The sequence below is a fragment of the Crocuta crocuta genome, unplaced genomic scaffold (genome assembly GCF_008692635.1).
Source record: "Crocuta crocuta isolate KB4526 unplaced genomic scaffold, BGI_CrCroc_1.0 scaffold35, whole genome shotgun sequence".
Classification (NCBI taxonomy): Eukaryota; Metazoa; Chordata; class Mammalia; order Carnivora; family Hyaenidae; genus Crocuta; species Crocuta crocuta.
In genome coordinates, this window is record NW_027530625.1 from 5,423,268 (window position 1) to 5,436,643 (window position 13,376).

General features: G+C 59.4%; 2 protein-coding genes across 6 annotated transcripts in view; one reads left to right on the forward strand and one right to left on the reverse strand.

Annotated features, from left to right (window-relative positions):
* Positions 1-3,701, forward strand: part of SPTAN1 (spectrin alpha, non-erythrocytic 1) — a 50,507-nt gene extending 46,806 nt beyond the window's left edge. For all 4 annotated transcript variants that reach the window (XM_077768342.1, XM_077768343.1, XM_077768344.1 and 1 more), the window contains 7 exons: positions 479-541; positions 1,712-1,766; positions 2,122-2,318; positions 2,424-2,477; positions 2,562-2,708; positions 2,784-2,931; positions 3,238-3,701. In XM_077768342.1, the coding sequence (XP_077624468.1) occupies positions 479-541; positions 1,712-1,766; positions 2,122-2,318; positions 2,424-2,477; positions 2,562-2,708; positions 2,784-2,931; positions 3,238-3,363 (790 nt within the window). In that variant the 3' untranslated portion in view covers positions 3,364-3,701. The remainder of the gene's footprint in view (positions 1-478; positions 542-1,711; positions 1,767-2,121; positions 2,319-2,423; positions 2,478-2,561; positions 2,709-2,783; positions 2,932-3,237) is intronic.
* Positions 1,759-13,376, reverse strand: part of DYNC2I2 (dynein 2 intermediate chain 2) — a 20,391-nt gene continuing 8,773 nt past the window's right edge. Inside the window, exons 2-10 of one of the 2 annotated variants that reach the window (XM_077768339.1) lie at positions 10,924-11,172; positions 6,930-7,039; positions 6,289-6,446; positions 5,665-5,774; positions 5,043-5,210; positions 4,665-4,897; positions 4,226-4,383; positions 3,794-4,028; positions 1,759-2,026 (exon numbers count right to left, since the gene is read on the reverse strand). In XM_077768339.1, coding sequence (XP_077624465.1) covers positions 1,999-2,026; positions 3,794-4,028; positions 4,226-4,383; positions 4,665-4,897; positions 5,043-5,210; positions 5,665-5,774; positions 6,289-6,446; positions 6,930-7,039; positions 10,924-11,172 — 1,449 coding nt within the window. In that variant the 3' untranslated portion in view covers positions 1,759-1,998. Of the gene's footprint in view, positions 2,027-3,698; positions 4,029-4,225; positions 4,384-4,664; positions 4,898-5,042; positions 5,211-5,664; positions 5,775-6,288; positions 6,447-6,929; positions 7,040-10,923; positions 11,173-13,376 lie in introns of those variants that run through there. The other variant, XM_077768341.1, reaches the window with a different exon arrangement.

Below are 13,376 nucleotides of genomic sequence, written 5' to 3' on the forward strand. Positions count from 1 at the left end.
GGGGACCTCAGTGGCTTAGACTAGCATTCCAGGGGCTCTACAGACAGGTAATTGGGGTGTCTGAGTATGGCCGTGGGAGAAACAGGCCCACACTCACCCAACCACGCACGCTGGAGGCAGAGGGGGTCAGGATTTAGGGGTTACACTTTCTAGCTGGAGTTGATGAGCCACCTGCCATCCACTCCCCTCCCCAGCCCCGTGGCTGTGTCTACCAATCCAGTCTTGTCTCCGTGGGTGCCGTGCTGCCCTTGCCACGTGGCTCCTCCCCAGCCCTGTCCCGTCTCGCTTGGTCCCAGTGTGAGCTGCCCCGAGGTCGCCCGTCGTCCCCGGCGGCTCAGCCCCACCAGGTCCCTGCCTGGGCGCCAGGCTGCCCCGCCTGTGCACTGCCAGCTTGGGCCTCGTGGCGCGTGTCTGTCTCGGTCTGCTCTTGCCTGCCCGCGCCTTCGGTGTATTCATTTGGTTTCTTTTCTTTGACTAGCATAGCGTATCGTCGGGTCATTCGTGTCTATCAGTATGAAGTTGGGGATGATCTGTCTGGAAGGTTTTTCTCCTCTTATTTCTCTTCTTACCTCACTGTGGTTTTACCAATGCACTCTTGACTTCCCCAGGCGGCTCCGCTTTCTGACTAACCCACCGCCCTCGGCCGCTTGGGAAGGAGGGGTCTGCCCTCCTCCCACTGCACCGGCACCCAGCCTCCTGCCCCCGGGTCCTGGGGGTGTTGCTTTTCTCTGGGGGACGTGGAGTGACTGTGAGTCTGACCTGCTGGGGTAGGAGGAAGCCTGGTGCCTTACCTTGCTCGAACACTATGAACTTGGGGAAATTTCAGAGCTAAGCCTGGCTCGCTGGGTGTTGAAAGGGTAGGTTGGGGCAGATGTGGGTCCAGGGGCGGCTGGGCTAACATCCCACTAAGGACATGCGCACAGTGTGACTCGTCCCTGCACGCAACCCCAACTCGTGGTCTCCGTTCTCTGATGGCCGCCTGTGACCTCACACTGTAACATCAGGAAGATGGAGGCTCCCTGCTGTTCAGAACTTGGCCCTGTGTCGTGGACCCTGAATCTGAGGCTTAATCACAGCCACCTCTCCCCTCGGGATAGAATTAGAATCGCTGTCAGACCCCAAATCCGGTGATGTCGTCTTAGCACCCTGGCTTCATGTCTGAGGGGTCCTCTGACCACATCTTTTCCACGGTCACCCCCTGGGATGTGGCCCCTCCTCAGGGACCTGCAGGAGACTCCAGGGATCTCTAGGGGCGGCTCTCCGTTTGTCAGCCCCTCCTCCCGAAGGTCTCTTGGGTGGCAGGCTCCAGGGTCGCTCAGAGTGGCCTTCTCCCCAGTGACTGCAGAGGTGGCACGCTGTCAGGCCCGCAGCCCCTCCCTCGGTCATCCCACGAGGGAACTTCGACTCGGTTCTTAGGGCGCCCCTTGAGGGCCTAGCTTGGGTCCAGTGCCCTGGCCCACCAGGTGGCCCTGGGCAGGTGACTCACCACCTTGGGGCACCAGCTTGCAGTCTCTGAACCCGGAGGAATACTGCCCGCCCTCCCCGGCTCCCAGGGCCGCTGGGGAAAGGATTGCCAATAGCGGGTTTCACTTTCTTAATAAAAGAAATTCCACACACACAAAAAATCAAGATGGCGGGTACGGTTAGCTGGGGATAGTTACTTTCAAGCTCCCATTCAGGTCCTCGTGCTTCACTGTGCTTCTGTGTTTAGGTCCTGCATGGTGGAAGAATCGGGGACCCTGGAATCCCAGCTGGAAGCTACCAAAGTAAGTGCCCCTCCGGCCCCTGGCTTCCAAGTCAGGCGTGACGTTAGGCTGGTTCAGCACCCGTTTTCTCTTAGCAGAAAGCAGGCCAGGACCCCGTCATTCGTCTTTGACAGTGGCCCCCTGGAGTCTTGAAAGAGAGTCCTTTGGTTCTTAGCATATAGTTTTCCTGGCCGGTCTACCCAGGGCTTGTGACGGATACTGAAGTCCTTCCCTTGGTGGAGGCTGTTGGATTTCACGTCACCGTTCCCGTCCACGTGGCCCTGCGGGTGTCAGGCCAGGAGGGCTGCTGAGCAGGCTCTGGGGCCTGGAGGCCAAGCTGAGAGCCTGTCCCCCGCCTTTTTGCCTCCCCCCTCAGCGCAAGCACCAGGAGATTCGAGCCATGAGAAGTCAGCTCAAGAAGATTGAGGACCTGGGGGCAGCCATGGAGGAGGCCCTGATCCTGGACAACAAGTACACCGAGCACAGCACCGTGGGCCTGGCCCAGCAGTGGGACCAGCTCGACCAGCTGGGCATGCGCATGCAGCACAACCTGGAGCAACAGATCCAGGCCAGGTACCTGCGCCAGGCCTGGCAGCAAGGGCGAGGGGGGCCTTGGTCACCTCAACACAGCACTCCCCNGTGGAAGTCCCTGTCCCTAACTCCATGATGATCTTCCAGGAACACAACAGGAGTGACTGAGGAGGCCCTCAAAGAATTCAGCATGATGTTTAAGTGAGTATGCCCCCCTCCCCCGGCCGGGCAGGCGGGCTCAGCCCCGGGGCCTGGGTGCTGAGCGGCCCTCCCTCTGTGCTGTAGACACTTCGACAAAGACAAGTCGGGCCGGCTGAACCACCAGGAGTTCAAGTCCTGCCTGCGCTCCCTGGGTTATGACCTGCCCATGGTGGAGGAGGGGGAGCCAGACCCCGAGTTCGAGGCAATCCTAGACACTGTGGATCCAAACAGGTGAGCTGTAGGGACAGTGCTGGCGGCGGCTCTGTTTCCGGCTCCCCCTCGCTCACTGCCCTCGCCCCTCCCCAGGGACGGCCACGTCTCCCTGCAAGAATACATGGCTTTCATGATCAGCCGCGAAACTGAGAATGTCAAATCCAGCGAGGAGATCGAGAGCGCCTTCCGGGCCCTGAGCTCCGAGGGGAAGCCTTACGTAACCAAGGAGGAACTGTACCAGGTCTGGGGCTCTGCTTCCTTACCCTGGGGACAGGGGGTGAGGTTTCTTTTGAAAAGTAAAGCCTGAAGTTGCCTCAGGGTCACGGGCAGGAGGAGACCAACTTAACAGACTTCCCTTTTGAGCCCTCTGTTGGGTGCAGGCAGTTTATCCCCCTTTACGAATGAAACTCACTCCAGGCCTGTCCTAAGCAGCTCTTAGAACTGGCTGCAGGCTCTGGGCAGGGACGCTCCTGCTGTGTCCCCCACCCCCCCCCCACCAACCCGGGTCAGCGGGCTGGGCTGACAGGTGTGGGCCCTTCCCCTCCAGAACCTGACTCGGGAACAAGCCGACTACTGCGTCTCCCACATGAAGCCCTACGTGGACAGCAAGGGCCGCGAACTCCCCACCGCCTTCGACTACGTGGAGTTCACCCGCTCGCTCTTCGTGAACTGACCCTGCTCCTGGCCCCGCCCGGCCCGCTCTGCCCGCCCTGCCGTTGCCTTGCTGCATGTCACCTCCTCTCTGTGCTCTTAAAATATTCCAGTGTTCCTTTCCAGTGTGAGCTTAAGTCCGCTTAGCCTGGGAGAAGACTTAGTAGAAAATGGTGCTTCGATAAACTGCTTCTGGTCAAGTCGCACTTGCCCCGCTGCTATGGGGACCCAGATTCCCTCCGTGAAGCCCGCTGCCCCATTCCGACTTGAGCAATCTCGGCGGCGGGCCGTTCCCCTCTTGTTCTCTCCCCTCCCTTTTGTTTTCACGTGAAAGACAAATAAATGACGACTCCCCCAGAAGCTCGTGCCGTCTTCATTCCGTCTCCGCTAGAACTCCGCAGCCCGGCCCGCGTGGGGCCTGTCCGCCCCCCCCCCCCCCCGGGTGTCCTCACGTGGCCACTTCTGCCGCCAGCTGCTCCAAGTCCTCGGTCTCCCGGGGTCCTTGTTCGGTGAACTCGGTGCTCAGCTGCCACACCTTTACGGTGCCCTTGGCGTCGCCGGCGGCCAGGAGCTGAGTCTGCTGGGGATTGAACTCAAGACAGTAGACCGGACTTTCATCCTGGGTTTGCCTGATTGAAACTGTGGGTTTCTGGGAGCTTTTCTGCAGATCAAACAGCTGCACGTCACCTGCAGGGGGAGAGATTCGTGGGACAAGAGGCCCAGAACAGTGGCCTGTGCGCCGGGAAGAGAAACTGTACAGGCCACGGCACGAGAGGAGGTTACCACCTGGCCTGGCCCTCCCTCCCCCTGCCCAGCTCACAATGCCAGTACGTGCTGGGCCCACGTCACTTAGATGGATCTGAGCCTAGTGTCCTATATCCTACCTTCCCCAGAAGCAGCCGCAAACACCAAGGGGCGCACTGGGGACCAGCGCACGGCAAACAGGTACTTGTGGGACAGCTGCAGGGAGGCCAGGGGCTGGGCCTGCAACATGGAGTACAGGTGAATGTGGCCGTCGGTCCCCGCGCTCAGGAAGAGATTCCTAGAAGGATGCAGGGCAGAGAGCCAGGCAAGGGCATGAGTGCTTGGGGGTCCTGGTCCACCGGGGCCTTCCTGCCCAACGCCCGCCCCCCCGCCGGGCTGTCACGCTCCCAAAAAGCCTCCCTTGGACCCCCAAACTGGGGGTCCCCTTAGGGAGAGAGGCCAATGCCCTGGAGCCAACCACCTGAGCACCGGATACGGGGGCTCAAACGGAGAAGATCTGGGCCCAGGCCAGGCCGCAGGCCCCGTAGGCATTTGTATGGGGTCCCCTCCCCCTCCTACCTGTGGAAGGGGGAGCAGCTCACAGAGTAGATGGGACCGCCGTGGGGAGAGAAGGTGAACTGCGCAGGGGCCCGCAAGGGCACAGAGCTAGGTGTCCGCGTGAGCGCAGCCTCTTCCGCCGCCAGGGAACACTTGAGCGGGAAGCCGCCTTCCGTGCCCAGAACAAAGAGGCTGGGGTCAAAGCTGGAGAAAGCCACCGCCGTGACGCCCACCTCGGTCTCCCCCCGGGGAGGCTGTGGAGAAATGAACCGGCAGGGCAGACAGAGCTGAGGGAATCCAGTCACCCCAGTGGGTGCCGCGGGACCTCAGCTGGTAGCACTGCTGCCGCGCCACCTGCCATCGCCCGCCGAGGCTCCCTTGCGGAGGGCTCCCACGTACCTTCTTCAGCTTGGTGTTCCTGGGCAGCTGCTGCACGACCAGGGCGAAGCCCTCCGTGAGCTGCAGCTGGCCCGCCCCGACCCCCTGCCAGAGCAGCGCCTTCCCGTCCGTGGCCACACTCAGCACCTGAAAGCGGTGGCGGTGCCGCGGCTCCGGCAGCCAAACCACCTGGGGCAACGGCATGGGACCAAGGTCAAGAAAGAGCTGCTTGCTCCCCAGGCCGCCCCCACCTCCCAGCAAGCCCGGGAGTCCCCCTCATCCCCAACCACCCCTCCTCTTGCAGGAAGACCAAAGGCAGAATTCTGGGGGAGGCCGGGAACCGCCTCACACACCTGGGGGCAGACCCGAGGGTGCCGAGGTCCCTCCCCGAGACTCCAGGACGGCTGGGAGCCCCTCATGGCCACTCAGGAGTCGGGGGGGCTGGGACCAGCCCAGGGCCCAGGGGTGGCAGGGGCCGGGGAGCTGAGAATGCTGAAGGCAGATTGGTGACCTCCTGCCGTGGCTGTGCGAGCAGCCTCCCTCTCCCGGTTCACCTCAAGGAGCGGGCCGGCGACAGCTCGGCTCAGCTCGGTGATGGGGAAGGTGCCCCTCCCCGTCCCCCACCGCAGCCCAGGGCTCTGACCTGGTACACAGGGTCGGTGTGCGTGTCGTCTGTCAGGCCCGTGCGCCACAGCAGCGGGTCCTCGGGATGGCTCACGTCCCACACCAGCACCTCGCCGCTGTACAGCCCGCCTGCGGGACCAAGCGCGCCCGGACAAGAGCTGGCACACACGCGGCGACCTGCGGCCCCGACCGAGTGCCGGCCCCTCCCGCGCAGGGAGCCAGGACATGGAGCCGCTTCCCCAGCGCCGCCCTGGGGAGGAAATNCACTGCCAGGCTGCTCTCCCGCCTGATGCCCTGCCACGCCCTCCAGCACAACCCCTTTCCCAACACGCATGACTTCTGTCACCACTGACGGCTTCCCAAGGGTGTCCATGTTGCCCTGCCTCTCGTCCTGACCAGGCTGCACCCCTGCATGACCCACACCCCATCAAGACTTAGCGAGGACCCACTGCAGCCACCTCCTCCTCCCTCATCTCCCCCTCCAAGCTCCATAGGGCACAGCCCACCCGGCATCCTCACCTGAGCCCGGGGGGTCAGGGCCCCTGCGCCCCAGAAGACCTAACCCCGCCGTGCCTAGGGGCAGAGGGCCCAGCGGAGCGCTCACCCGTGCGCACCTGCACAGGGCGGGGAGCAGAAGGCTCACCTGCGACGTGGGACGGCTGCGTGGGGTGGAAGGCCAGGCACATGACGGCGCTGGGTGCCTCCACCACTGCCGACGGCTGCCGGGGGCTCAGGCCTCGCCTGTCCAGGTTCCAGGCGCACACGAAGGCCTTCAGTGTGCTCCAGTCCCCGTCGTCCAGCCTGCACGGGGACACGCCTGAGCTGGCTCTGCCCCAAGGCCAGGTTCTCGTCCCCACCCTGCTCCCGGTGCCTGAGCCGCCACCCACCCACGCCCCCCCATCAGCCTGCGTCCCCATCACACCCAGCACCGTGGCCTGACCTTCTCTAGGAAAGGATTCCCGGGAACCAAGAGGGGTCCACACAATAGCAGGGTCGGGGAAGCATGGCCCATCAGGAAACATGGCTCACAGAGAAGAGGGGGCAGGCCCAGGGCTCAGCGCCCCGCCCCGTGCTGGCAGGTGGGCGCCGACTGCTGGCTCTAAGCCCCTCCCTCCCCTCCTCTCTCCAGCCAACCTGGTGCCCAGGCAGCCTGGAGAATAAAGAGACTCCCAGAAGGGCCAAGCTCCAGGCCAACCTTCACCACACAGACGAGGAGAAAGGGGCGTAGACCAGAGTCCGAGGGCCCCCCCACACTGCCCCACAGCCACCCCTGCTGCCACTCACCGGCCATAGGCACAGGCCACCACAGAGCCGGTGGTGTTCCAGGAGATACTGGTCACATGCAGACCCTGCCCTTGGGCTGGGGGGTAGCCCAGGGTGTGCAGACACGTAACCTGCGGGAGACAGACCATGCCCAGCCCTGAGCCCCAGAGCCACCCAAACGGTGGCCTCGTAGCCACCTAAAAACACTACATACAGGCTCGGACCTCCACAGCCCCACCCAGGTCCACGGCCCAGTCCTGGAGGGAAATGTGGAGGCTTTTTCCCAACACCACCCCTTCTAGGATACTTCCAGAAACCCAGAAGAAAGGATCTTACGAATTGAGACAGATGCCAGGTTCTGGATCCGAGTATGACCCTGTTCTACGCACGATTTCAAGAGCTTTGGCTTCTGGGACTGGATGGTGGCGATAGCACAGCAGCGTGACTGTACTCGACGCCACAGGGCTATACACTTGAAGATGGTTACAATTTGGGGGCACCCAGGGGGGCTCAGCTGGTTAAGCATCTGACTTCGTCTCAAGTCATGATCTTGCAATCCGGAGTTCAAAGCCCCACATCGGGCTCTGTGCTGCCCCTCCCCAACTCTCACTCTCTTTCTCTCAAAAATAAATATTAAAACAATTTCTTTTAATGGTTACAATTTTATGAGTATTTTACCACATTAAAAAAAATTTTTTTAAGCCTCTGGCATCTTTTCTCTCAGCCCGTAGCAGCCTGACACGCCGAATGAGAAGGCTGGCAGTGCCGGCCACTGTGAGCCATCAGCCCCCTGGGAGGGGATCTGCCGCACAGCTCACAACGGCTGTGAAAAGCTGCAAACGCCTTGACCTCACATAACCCCACATAAAGAAACCATCCAATGGAAAGACTCTAACGTGTAAAAAGCTGTATGGTGGGAGCCACCGCGCGGAAACAGTCTGGTGGGTCCTCAAAAGACAAAGCAAGGAGTCACCACATGGCCCAGCAGTTCTGCCCCTCGTACACACCCAAGAGCTCGGACCACACGCATTTACAGGAGTGCCCGGCTGGCTCCATCTGTGCAGCGGGAGACTCTGCATCTTGGGGTCATGAGTTCGAGCTCCACACTGGGCACAGAGATTAATTAAAAATAAATTTTTTTTTAAAAAGCTATCCAATAGGTCAGCGGTGGAGGAAACTCAAAAAAATGAATCAGTATGGTTACTTAAAAAAAAAAAAAGACTGGCACAAAGGGTGAACTGACCTGCAGGGAGAACGCACCTGGATAAACCTGGCTCAGAAAATAAAGTATATGGACGAGACATTAGGTGGTGTGTTTTTTTTTATTTATTTATTTTGAGAGAGAGAGAGAGAGAGTGTGTGCGCGCGTGAACAAAATAGGGACAAAGGGAGAGGGAGAGAGAGAATCTCGAGCAGGCCCCACGCCCAGTGCAGAGCCTGATGTGGGGCTCGATCTCATGACCCTGAGATCAATAGTCAGAAACCAACAGTCAAATGCTCAACTCATTAAGCCACCCAGGCTCCAATCAGGGGCTTTAAAGGGACAGGTGGGAAGTCTCCACAGCAATCTGACAGCACAGAACGGCTTTGCTCCGGACCAGAAAAGACTTCAGGACCGGTGGCCACGGCTCACAGCTGCCACACACGTGTGAAACAAGAGGGAGGGGAGGGCAGAGTTGGGAGGCCTGGCATTCCAGTGGGAGCCCCTGGGTGATCTCTTCCTTAGCTCCAATTTCTAAGTTCCCACAAGGCTGTCCCAGTGCTTTTAGAATTCTGACGTTGCGGCTTCTCATTACGAGCAGCATCCCAGCCTCTCCAGAGGTGCCGCAGCAGGGCCAAGGACAGCGATGAAATGTCAAGGCCAACACCTTGACAGCAGACACAGAGACAGAAAAAGCCCATAGCGGCCAAAACAAGAATTCCAGTCTGAGGGAATCAACAAAGAACTGACGCAAAAGAAGACGTGGGAGCGGAGACTCGGGGCAGACGGCTAACGCCCTCCTCGGCCCGGACCGGCGCGCCCCTAAGACTCGGAGCCACCGGGCCAGCTCCCCAGGCTGCCAATCAAAGGGTGCGGTGCGGCCTGCTCTCCCGCCTGTCCTCCCACCTCCAGAGCTGAAGCTGGGGCGTCCACCCACAGGGGACTCAGATACAGGACGGCATGGCCGTGCAACGGGACACGGCGCGGCTGCAGGGACACCCACGGCACATTGGTAGGAATCGACACGGAAAGCTCTAAGTGACAAAGGTCATACAGAAAATGTACAGCGCTTTCCAGTTGTTTAAAACGTTCTCAGCGACAACACTAGTAACAGTGCTTGTTGTGCATGCAGCAGAGGGAAGCCTCTGGAGGCGGGTGGCCGTGGGAACAGTGGGCCCTCCCGTGGGCTGCGTGGTGCATGTTCTGTGCTTCTATACTGACCGCACTGGTTATAAGGAACATACGTTGCTTCTGCAGTCAGAAAACAGATATTTTTGTGGGCGCCTGGGTGGCTCAGTCGGTTAAGCATCTGACTTAGGCTCAGGTCATGATCTCATGATTCGCGGGTTCGAGCCCCACATCGGGCTCTGTGCTGACAGCTCAGAGCCTGAAGCCTGTTTCAGATTTTGTCTCCATCTCTCTCTGTCCCTCTCCCTCTCATGCTCTCTCTCTCTCGTTCGTTCTCTCAAATATAAATAAACGTTAAAAAATTTTTTTTAAAGAAAACATTTTTTAAAGGGAGAGAAAGTAATACACACTTGGACCAAGTTAATCCACAGAAATGTGGGAAAGCACTAATGATAAGGAACAAAAGCTTAACCTCTCTAAGTGCAGCTGTAAAGGCCGGGCACGAGGTAGGGCAAGGAGGAGCTTCCAGGGAGTCAGCGGCCGCCCCCTCGGCTGTGGCCTCGGAGTGATTTGGAGGATTTCCCTCCAACAAACTGATCCTCCCATGCCTTCCAAAGACTTGGCGGGAAGAAGGGGGGGGGGGGGGCTAGAANAAAGCAATGTATAAAACAAAAGTTGGTCTCAGAACTCCAAGGCTCCCCAGTCAAGGGCACGTAGCAGTCACCTAACCTGAGGAGCAGCCTGTCCACGCCGAGGGATGGGGGGGGCGGGCGGTGCTGAGGCCCAGGATGGAGCAAAAGCCAAGAGCCCTCCAGTCATCTCAAAGCCTAGCCGGTCTGTGCAGCCAGACACCTGAGTGTACGTGGGACTCCGAGCTGAGCCCTGGAGACACTGACGTCCCTAGAGCACGGTAGTGAAACCAGACAGATCTGGGCTCAAATCCCAGCGTGGCCCGTTACAGCTGTGTGACCATGGACAAGTCAGTCAGCCACTCTGGGCCTCGTCTATAAAACAGAGATCCTGGGGCACCTGGCTGGTTCAATTCGTTAAGCATCCGACTTCGGCTCAGGTCATGATCTCATGGTTTGTGGGTTCGAGTCCCGCATCGGGCTCTATGCTGACAGCTCAGAGCCTGGAGCCTGCTTCAGATTCTGTGTCTCCCTGTCTCTCTGCCCCGCCCCTGCTTATGCTGTCTCTCTCTCTCTCAGAAATAAATAAAAACATTTAAAAAATAAATAAATAAAAATAAAATGGAGATCCTAAGGGTACTGCCTCATGCAGCTGTGCTGAGGAGTGAAAGAGATGGCACCACGAGCCCTCACCACGTGGTGCAGGGGGAGACAGAGCTGAGCAGGGGAGGGAATCCAGCTCAGAGTCAGCCTCCCCACATGCAAGCCTTGCCTCTGCTGCTGACTAGCTCCATGTGACCACAGGAGGGTCCCTTCAACGTGGCAGTCTCCCACTGCCCCGCTGTAAACGGAGGGAACTACAAACCTACTTCTCAACAGCAGGGAAGGCTCGGTACTTACTCTCCTAAAACTCAGCTCAGCACCTGGCAAAAGGTAAGAGCACCATGAACGCAGTTACTATTACTGCTATTAACAGACTCTGGCGTAAAGGGCTGAAAATGGGGCCGAGGCTCAAGCTGAGGCCGAGGAGGCAGGCGTCCCGGCTGCAGCTCCCTACCGTGGGCTGCTGCTCTGTCCAGTGCACCTCGAAGCCATCAAAAGCGTGGCTCTGCCAGTTCTTATTCAGCTCTCGAATGACCATGGTCTCCACCCTCCGGAGAAAGGCTGCAAGCCCGGGGCTGTCGTGCTGGGCCGCAGAGAGTGCACCGCCCGGCACAGGGGCCTCGGTCTGCACCTCGGCGTCCACATGCTTCCGGGTCTGGACAGACGCTTCGGTGGTGGCAATGCTCGCTGTCTGGCAACTTTTCTGCAGAAAATCAAACCCAGCGGTCACCGGTCAGCGCCCCCTGCCCAGGCACTCTGTTCCCTCTACGGAACAGCACCCCTCCCATGCCCCGCTTACCCTCAGGCCAAAGGGCCTCTGGTCATCCTGTCCACCCCAGTTTGTCCCTTTGCTCTTGTAACGGGCTCACCTTTCAAAGGAGGCACCCGATCTGTGCGCAGTGGGTGAAGATGATCCCTCCACCCTCCTATGTGCACCTGGACTCAGCGAGTGGTTCAGGGCCGGCCAACGTTCCCAGTGAGACCCTGAACCAGGACCTTCGGTGACACTATCTGGAGGGGGCGCTATCTGGAGGGGGCGCTGGAGTGCCCTTCTGAAGGCTGCCAGCAGTAAGAATCCTGTAACAGCACGGCCAGCAGCGGTCATCTTGGCCAGCACACGTGAGCACCGCAGAGCTGGCCGCCAGCGGAATGCCTCCGGCATCTCCCTCCCTTAGCAGCCCCTTCCAAGGTGCCCCCCACGATCGAAGGGAGCAGGTGGGTCTGTGATGAGCTAGTTGGTAGAAGGCAGGCTTCTTCCCAGCTGCCCCTTTTCTCCACCCTGCCCTGTCTCCAGTTCCTTGCGGTCTAGCCGGCCACAGGGACAGACACCAGTCAGATCAGGGAAGGAGCTACCAGCCTCCCTTTCTTACAGACAGGACCCATCATTTATCACGAGGGGCCCTCTATTCGCAGACCATCATCCACAGGAGCTCTACTCACACGGCCCCTCACCAGGCACCTGAACGCACAGGGCACTGGCGAGGCCCGGAACCCCTGTGCCCCTCCCCCACCCCGCTCAGGCCGGGGAGGGCGGGGCTGGGCACCAGGCCAGCGCTAGTGAGCCTGAAGGAGGGGAGCTGGCCCCACACAGAGGCAGCTCTTGCGAGAACATGAAACACCTATCCCCATGCTCCCTTCACATTCCGCTAAATCGTCTTTGCTTATCCACCTCCCATTACACGGTGAGCTCCTCCAGCATCAGAACCCTGTCTGATGTCTATACCCGCAGCACTTTGCTTGCATGTATTTGGCACATGGCACAAGCCCATTTAGATGAGATATATATACATATATTTTTATATTATCTCCACCACACTGTATATATTATATTGCATATACATATATGGTATATATATGTTACATATATACTATTTACATAGATCTCCGTTACACCACACACACACACACACACACACACACACACACACACGTTATTTACTGAGCATCCACTTGCCAGCACAGTCTGGGTACGATGGATACAGCAGAAAACAAAACGTGCAGGACCCGCGTGCCCGAGGACCCTCCACGGAGGTGGGGGCACACGAACAAGAAACAACCCGCCAACTCCCTACGGTGCCGAGTGCAGCACGTGTGTGGGAGAGAAGGGAACAGCCAGGGAGGCCTCTGGGGTATTGGCACTTGAGCTGAGGTGTGAAGGGCGAGGGGAGAGCTGCCGGAGAGGGTCCTGGACGGGCAGGGGGAGGCCAGAGCGAAAGCTTACAGCAGAAAAGGTTCCGTGCTCAGAGACTGGACGGCAGGCGGCGTGCCCGGCCGCAGTGGGTGAGGAGGGCGGCGCGTGCGCAAGGGCAAGGCCAGGAGGTGTCTGAGAGCCACGCCACGTGGGCCGCGTGGGCCGCGTGGGTCGCAAGCAGGGCCGTGCCTCTCTGGCTGCTCGGGGAGAAGTGAGGAGCAGAGGGCAGGTTTGAGAACCATGGAATGGGATGGCAACTTCTGGGAGAAGAGACACGAAAGCAGCTCTCCTGGGCCTCGTTCAGACTGAGACGCCTCCCTGCCACACACGTGGAGGTGTCAAGGATTCCCGAGAGCCTCGCAGGGCGTGAGGCTCTGGAGAGCGTCCGACAGAGACGGGGCCTGAAACCCCAGCACGGAGTCATCCACCGAGGGAGTGTCCCCACTGAGGAGTCCATGGATGGGCATGAGGCTCGGAAAGTACATGGGCTCAGGGCGCCGGGGAGGCTCAGGTGGCTAAGTGTCCGACTTCAGCTCAGGTCAGGATCTCACAGGTCATGGGTTCGAGCCTCATGTTGGGCTCTGGGCTGAGAGCTCGGAGCCTGGAGCCTCCTTCGGATTCTGTGTCTCCCACTCTCTCTCTGCCCCCTCCCCTGCTCATGCTCTGTCTTGCAAAAATAAACAAAATGTAAAAAAAAAAAAAAAAAAAAAAAAAAA